The 7,346-nt window shown below is 34.0% G+C and overlaps 2 protein-coding genes across 3 annotated transcripts; both read left to right on the top strand.

Moving 5' to 3' along the window:
* Positions 1 to 331: 331 nt before the first annotated feature.
* PDLP2 (plasmodesmata-located protein 2) lies at positions 332 to 2,149 on the top strand. 2 transcript variants are annotated; one of them, XM_022043754.2, is made up of 3 exons: positions 332 to 1,357; positions 1,593 to 1,700; positions 1,825 to 2,149. In XM_022043754.2, exons 1-3 carry the CDS (start codon positions 589 to 591, stop codon positions 1,830 to 1,832), a joined length of 885 nt encoding a protein of 294 aa, XP_021899446.2. In that variant the 5' UTR covers positions 332 to 588; the 3' UTR covers positions 1,833 to 2,149. The 2 variants fall into 2 exon arrangements, with proteins under 2 accessions (XP_021899446.2, XP_021899445.2); XM_022043753.2 differs by having other exon boundaries at positions 335 to 1,357; positions 1,587 to 1,700.
* A 1,640-nt stretch (positions 2,150 to 3,789) lies between these two features.
* LOC110815935 (S-adenosyl-L-methionine-dependent methyltransferases superfamily protein) lies at positions 3,790 to 7,133 on the top strand. Its single transcript, XM_088215298.1, has 5 exons — positions 3,790 to 3,930; positions 4,029 to 4,233; positions 4,523 to 4,751; positions 5,571 to 5,723; positions 6,374 to 7,133. The coding sequence occupies exons 2-5, from the start codon at positions 4,030 to 4,032 to the stop codon at positions 7,057 to 7,059; spliced, it is 1,272 nt and encodes a 423-aa protein (XP_088071424.1). The 5' UTR covers positions 3,790 to 3,930; position 4,029; the 3' UTR covers positions 7,060 to 7,133.
* Positions 7,134 to 7,346: the final 213 nt, after the last annotated feature.

Below are 7,346 nucleotides of genomic sequence, written 5' to 3' on the forward strand. Positions count from 1 at the left end.
TAATGCATGTTTGACCAAGTGGTAATACAGGTTTTAACTCAATGTTTAAAACGTGTATTAAGATTGAAATTTTTATTTTGTAGTCAATAAATTAAATGAGATTGGAGGAACTAAAGACATAATTTATTGAATTGAAATTCAAAAGTCCCAACCCAATAAATTGGATTTTACTACTTACCCCTTTTATTTACAGAGAATATTTTCCTTTCAAAATAATTTTATTCAGTTCATTTTTTTTTTCTTTTTTAATCTTTCCCTTCAAATAATAAAATATACAAAACCCATTATTGAAAACATAAAATGAGTAGTCCATCATTTCTATAAAAATTATTATTTTATTTTCTCCTACTATTATCAAGTGTGCATTGTAGTTCTACTCCTGTATGTGGAGAGAAGCAAAGATATCCATCCTCTTCCCTATCTCTGCACATCTCCTGAGGTAACCCAAAAACTCTCCAAAACTGTAATACCCAAAACCTAAAACACTTTTTCTCAGTCACCCAGTACCAGAAATCGAAGCTACAAACAAGGCATTCAACCAAAAATCTCTCCGAAGAATGATTTGATCTAAATTCTTCACTGCCTCAAATGGGTTTCGCCTCGACATCCTTTTTCTTCTTTCTCTTTTTGGTTCTCTTCAACAATCTTGAGCTCAACCCAGTTGAATCTGCTCCTGATTACACCGTACTTGTCTACAAGGGCTGCTCGAAGCAATCTTTCACAGATCCAACTGGGTTATACTCGCAAGCCCTCTCTGCCCTCTTCGGCTCCTTGGTTTCACAATCTACTAAATCCAAGTTCTTCAAGACCACCACCGGAACCGGGCAAACCACCATCACCGGTCTCTTTCAGTGCAGAGGAGATTTAAGCAATACTGACTGCTACAACTGTGTGAGTAGGCTCCCGGTTTTATCAGATAAACTATGCGGTAGAACCATTGCTGCAAGGGTACAGCTATATGGGTGTTATATTCTGTATGAGGTAGCTGGGTTTGCTCAAATTTCTGGCATGGAAATGCTGTACAAAACTTGTGGAGCAACTAATATTGCAGGGGCTGGGTTTGAGGAGAGGAGGGACACTGCTTTCTCGGTGATGGAAAATGGGGTGATTAGCGGCCATGGATTCTATGCTACAAACTATCAGTCTGTTTATGTGTTGGGACAATGTGAGGGAGATCTGGGGGATACAGATTGTGGTGGGTGTGTGAAGAGCGCTGTTCAACGAGCTCAGGTTGAGTGTGGCGGTGCTATTTCAGGACAAGTTTATCTCCACAAGTGCTTTATTAGCTATAATTATTACCCCAATGGGGTACCCAGGAGATCTTCATCAGCTTCCTCCTCTTCTTCCTCTTCATCAGGTACAGTATTAGAAAATACGAGGACCGGGTTTGTTTAGTTTCTTCTTTTGCTTTTGGATTCTGGGTTTGTCCATATAGATCTTTTTCTCTGAATTTCTCTGTAATATCAAAGGGATCTAGTGGATAAGGTAAACTAGTAGTGGATTCCAGGTTGAAGAAGCAATTAATGTTTGATTGAGAATGGTGAATCAGGGTTATAGTGTTTAACAAAATGAATTGATTGATGTAGGGACAGGGCAGAATACGGGGAAGACAGTGGCTATAATACTTGGAGGGGCAGCAGGAGTGGGGTTCCTAGTCATCTGTCTGATGTTTGCAAGGAATTTGATGAAGAAACATGATGGTAAATACATACATACACACATACAGCTATGGATATGAACGTAGTATTTTAGATGCTTTTATGATGAACATGTATATGCTTTTCTTTCTTTTTTGAAAAGGCTGGTATGATTGAATTTGTGCAGATTTTTAAGTGGAGCAAGGTGAAAAAGCGGCAGAGAGATGTCTTTGGAGGTCGAATTGTTTCAGCAAATGTTTCTTCTTTTAGAAGTAGAGATGGATAAAAATTGAATGAAGGAAGAAGAAGAAGAAGAAGAAGAAGAAGAAAAAAAGGTTAAATTTTGGTGGGTGGGTCTAATTCTGTGCTGTGTTTTTACAGTTGGGGATGGTAATTTTTGTAGGTAAGAAATGTGAAAACATGGAATTTTTTTTTTCACAAAGGTGAAAAAAACCAAAAACAAAAACAAAAACAAAAATTATATATATAAGAATGAATTGGGACCATTTTCATTGGGTGTTTTTGTCTCTTCTTTTCTCTCTTCTCCATGTTAATGCATCTTCATTTTCTTTACTGCTTTTTATGCTTTTTAGAAAGTAGATCACTTAGCTTAAGAAGAAGTAGCCTGTTTACTTTTTTTTTTTTTTTAATTAGTTAATAATTATAGTTAGATTTAGGTATTAAGTGAGATTAGCAGGCACCTTTTTTAAGAAAATTTTCAATTTTTTTTTTTTTTAAGAAATTAAATTTTATGATGATACTAAATTTAATTTATAACCATTTGCAAAGAGCATAAGAGTATAATAGACAAGAGACAGCTAGCTTCAATTATCATAATTTGACTTTCCCTTGTCAGGACTTTTCACCCACAGTTTATATACCACCTCTCTTGTTTTATATATATATATATATATATATATGTATTTTATATTCTTTAATTATTGCTTCATCTTTACGAAAATTGGATTAATGATTTCAGTGTTTTAATAAATTTTTGGTCATGAAAAAAATGTTAAAACATTCTTTGTTTATTTGGAAGAGAATGTTTTGCATAATATAAAATTTCTTCATACTGATTAGTCAACTGAAATCTAATTTTCTTTGTTAAATTTTAAAACTCTTTTATGGTGCATGAACCCAGTATTGAACTAATGACGTGTAATTTATAATGCAATTATAAAAAAAATAAATTTTATATTTTGATAAAATTTAATTTTATAATCTTTAAATAAAATTTAACTATCAGTAATATTTATTTATTAAACTTAACATATTTGAATGTAGTAAAGGACAAAAGAAAATAAGTAGTAATAATGCAGACTTAAAACTTATGTGTCTTTTTTTCTTATAATATATGCTTTAAACATTATGTTAGTTGTACTACTAGATAGGCATGATTCATAGAAGGACGAGTATGGTCACATGGCTTGCCTTCCCCAATATATCACTTCTCATTATTTAACTAGTTATGATTTGTACTATACTAACTGATGTAATATTATAAATAAATATATTTTTCTTTAGTTTTTTTTTTTTTTGTGTGGAAAACATAAACAAACATACTTAAATATTGAAATCGAAAAAGTAAATACGAATGTTAAAATTAATTTTTAATTAAAATATATATACATATTACCTATAAAAAGTGAGACAGTTATATTAAAACCTTTTAATTATAATAATTTTTTTAAAAAATTATTTGAGACGTATAATTTAAATATTTTGTAATCATTTGAACTTTAAGTGTGGTTAAAATTATTTAAGAAAAAGTATTTAATTTTTTACATGCCTAAAATTTTGAACTCATAGAGAGTGTTTCACTCCTCTTATCTTTGAGTTATAGATTGCAAAATTCAGGAGTTCTATAATAATTTTCAAAATATGAAAACAGAGTAATTGAAAATTATGAATATATATATATGAATAAAAGCATGGTAGTTTAAAATTACAATTTGGTGAAACTAGGGTAATTTAAAAAAAATTAATTTGTTAACTTTAAGTATGTTCATAAAAAAATAAATTTATTATAAAAAGGTCCTTATTTTACCATTGGCTCAATACCATGTCCAAGAACTTTGACTGTCTGGCAATTATTAAATTTGTAAAGTTGAAAATGTAGTCTTATACATCAATGAGGATTATTTTTTGGTCAATTCCCATTAAATTAATTTCTTTCCAAAGTTACCCTTCGTCTTCCTACATTCGAAACGAGAAAACGCTAAACCCCTGCAACAAAAGAAAATGGGTAAAACATCGAACCCCGGAAACTTGTAATCTGTTGAAAAAGTTTAAGGTCTGTTGAAAAAGTTAAGGTCTTTCCGACTTTTAAGGATATACCTTGAAGACTTGGGGAGTATTTTTAGATTTATTTCTCTTCATTTGGTGCTGTAGTATGTTGCACAGACGTGGGTTGATCTCGAAATTGAATATCCGGCGGTTTTCTACTGCAATACGGTGTCGTATAGAAGACGAAGGTGACTGGGCTTACTCGTCGGAGTGGTGGGGCACCGAATCCGATGGTCACAGTATTTTCCGCTCCACTTCTGAGAAAGGCAACGGCGTCGTTTCTGTCCTCGCCTACCCATCTTCAAGACCCGTTAGTTCCTCCACTCCCCGTGCTTGCTTGTATGTGTATATATGCCTGCTGAATATGTTTTAGGTAAATTAGGCCTGATTAGCAAAGTTTCAATTGTGTCTTAATTATTTGCATTTTAGGTTTTTCACTTACACAACATTTTCGAGTTCTTTTTTCGATTTCTTGCTTTCACGTTGACTGGCTTTTGTTGGTAGATTCCGAGCTGTAAGCTGATGTTTTGGTGTGAATTTGCTTTCTGCTATTTTTCAATGTCAGCTGAATCTTAATGACATTGTTTATAATTTTTCAGAGTGAAGCTTCTTGGCCTGAAACTGAGAGATGGCTTGAGCAAAGGTATGCAGAGGTACGGCCAGGTTATGAACAGAGAGAAAGATTTAGGATACTTGGATATCAATGGCGTGCACTTAGGTTTAACGAGGATACTCGCCAGAGCGCAGTTAAGGTAATGGCTGCTTATAAGGAATCAGAACCTAGCTCCATATGCTTAATGCAGCAGCCACATTGCTTGGCTGTTCCATGTAAGTTGCTTCTGTTTCTCATCATGTTCATTCGGTTATCAATTCTGAAGCTAGTATTAGAGCTACCATCGTTGCTTTCCCATATCCGACAGAGACTAGATGAATATGGAAATGGAATTTATTTCATTCCCCAGATGTTATCTAAAGTTTAATCAGATTTCTCTTGAAACTTACTAGGGATATGGTTAATGTTCTAACGTTCTAGCTTTGCTTTCTTTTCTTTAAGTCCTGCACCGGGTCTCAAGAGTTTCATGTCTATGGTGCCTATTTTAGGAGACCACTCTGAGTTTGGTTCATGTTCTAATTCTATGGATAGCAATGAGAATACAAATAAATGTACAATAGAAATTTAAACAAAAATAGAAATATAATTCTAAGCCAATTCTAGGTCCAGTGCTTGTTAGTTGTTTTCATAATTTCTTTAATGACATGTAGGAATACGAAATTCATGTTTGTAAAAATTGAGATATGAATGAAGTTTATATAATTCTTAAAGTTTAGTTATATGCTATGTAAAAATAAGAATATAATGGATTATAATTATTTTTCAGTCGCATTTTTCATCAGTGTATTTTGAGAGTTATCATGGTTTGGAGTTAAATAATTGTGATCTTTTCGGCTCTTGGGACTCAAACCTGCTGATCAGTTGTTAACAAAAGAAGTCTAGGTATTTTTATTTGCTTCAGTTTAACCAATATTATCTACATGTCAGCATTCAGTGCTGATGGTTCTAAATCAGTTATGTGCTCTGCTACTTATTGTTTTTTCTATTCTTCTTTGTCTTAAGTAGTCACCTTTAATCATTTAATTCTGTTGCAGATTTGAAGAGTATGGTATCAGTTGGTCTTGTTACCTTAGCATGTTGTAACTATGATCTCCACACGGCGGTACATGGGAAGAGACAAATGCACATCTTGTGCATTGGTCATGGTGGAGGAAGCTTACCGTTGTTTTTGGCTAGTAAAATTCGAGGTTGGAGAAAGTCCATTTTTTTTTAATTTTGTTATATGGACCTCTTATTCAGTATAGGTAGAACTGTTGATTGGTATTACTTGCCTCCAGATTGAAAATGCGTAAAAATTGCAAATATTTTACATCCTTTTAGTCCAGTAATTGGTTATCAGTCAGTCATTGTGGTTGTCACTGCCCTAGCTTACTCATTGATCCGTAATTGGTGTGCAATTTTCTTATTAGTTTAACCCCCTTAAACTGCACTGTTTTTGTGTATAATTTGTCAAAAAGATACTCTATCATTTCTTTAACCCTGGGAGAATAATGATGTGAACATAGAGGAGAAAGTTGAAGAATTTCAGTTATAGTTGTATAAAACGACACGGAGCCCTTTTTTTTTATCCATATAAGCAAAGTTCACTGATGAATGGTGCATGAGTTTTGAGCGAAGATTTAGTTGAGTACTAAGAAGTCCATCTGGACTGCAAAGAGCATAGCCCACATATGAGAGCTGTAATCTTATTTTGTTCTTTGGAAAAAGTGGAGTAAACAAAAATATTGTATCTTTTCTCGTTTTTAATTTTCTGCTAACACTCAGTTTCAGAGAAATTTCTTTGGATTATTTGCTAACTGCTGGGTTCATGACATCTAATCACGTGCTTCTCTTTCAGGAGCTATTGTTCACATAGTTGAAATTGATCCACTTGTTATCTCAGCTTCAATCCAAGCCATGGGATTCCCAGCTTTCTCACTAGTAACCTCATCTGGTTCACATGCCTTATCAAAACCTGATATCATAGATGATGTGGTATGGAAAGGCATCCACGAGAGGCTTTACCTGCACGAGTCAGATGCTGAGAAGTTTGTCCTTGAGAAAAACAACGTGTACGACATTGTCTTCATTGATGCATATGATGGTGACGACATCTTTCCCCACAAGCTATGGGACCCTCATTCCCCATTTCTCAAAGCTCTTAGTGAACGGCTACACCCCAAACACGGTACTGTGGTAGTAAACCTTCATTCCGATTCTGACGTCACAGACCCTGATGGAACGATTTCGTACTTCTATCAGCAGATTCCGCTGATGGGAAAGCATGTCTCGAAAGTCGGCTATGCATATAGAGAAGTCTTGGTGGGGAACAAGAACAATGGTTTAGGATTCGTGGTTTCAGTCCCATGGGTGTGCAACTCTTCTCTTGTTGTTTGCAAGGGTTTTGGGCTAAGGGGAAGGCATTGTAACCGGGAGATGGTTTTGAACAGTCTGATATCCAAGTGCATTGAAGTGGATCATGTTCTGAACTTTCCATTCTCCTGCTTGGACTACATAAAAAGAGGGTTTACACTCATTGATTGATTCTTCTAATCTCTGTTCTTTTTACCATGTACTGGTCTTTTAAATTAAGTAAATCCAATGACTTAATCTACGAAGTGCAGACTTGAAACTGAAAGTACTAATATGATTGAAAGTGGAAAGAGAAAAACCAATGGATAAAAGACAAATTTTATTTATTGATTAATTAGTGAGAAGTTTAGAACAAAATATAAACTATATCCATGGTATTATCTATATTTTTATATTCTTCGATTATTCATGATATCATACGAGAGGTTACAGATTCAAATCCCACCCTCAACATCTAA

The sequence above is a fragment of the Carica papaya genome, chromosome 3 (genome assembly GCF_054855325.1).
Source record: "Carica papaya isolate Zhongbai chromosome 3, ASM5485532v1, whole genome shotgun sequence".
In the NCBI taxonomy this organism is placed as follows: Eukaryota; Viridiplantae; Streptophyta; class Magnoliopsida; order Brassicales; family Caricaceae; genus Carica; species Carica papaya.

Bases quoted from the DNA above. Each gene is read 5' to 3' on its own strand.
- PDLP2 (XM_022043753.2), top strand. From the start codon at position 589: ATGGGTTTCGCCTCGACATCCTTTTTCTTCTTTCTCTTTTTGGTTCTC. The intron at 1,358-1,586 runs GTACAGTATTAG...TGATTGATGTAG, and splicing joins CTCTTCTTCCTCTTCATCAG to GGACAGGGCAGAATACGGGG.
- LOC110815935 (XM_088215298.1), top strand. From the start codon at position 4,030: ATGTTGCACAGACGTGGGTTGATCTCGAAATTGAATATCCGGCGGTTT. The intron at 4,234-4,522 runs GTTAGTTCCTCC...ATAATTTTTCAG, and splicing joins CCTACCCATCTTCAAGACCC to AGTGAAGCTTCTTGGCCTGA. The intron at 4,752-5,570 runs GTAAGTTGCTTC...ATTCTGTTGCAG, and splicing joins ACATTGCTTGGCTGTTCCAT to ATTTGAAGAGTATGGTATCA.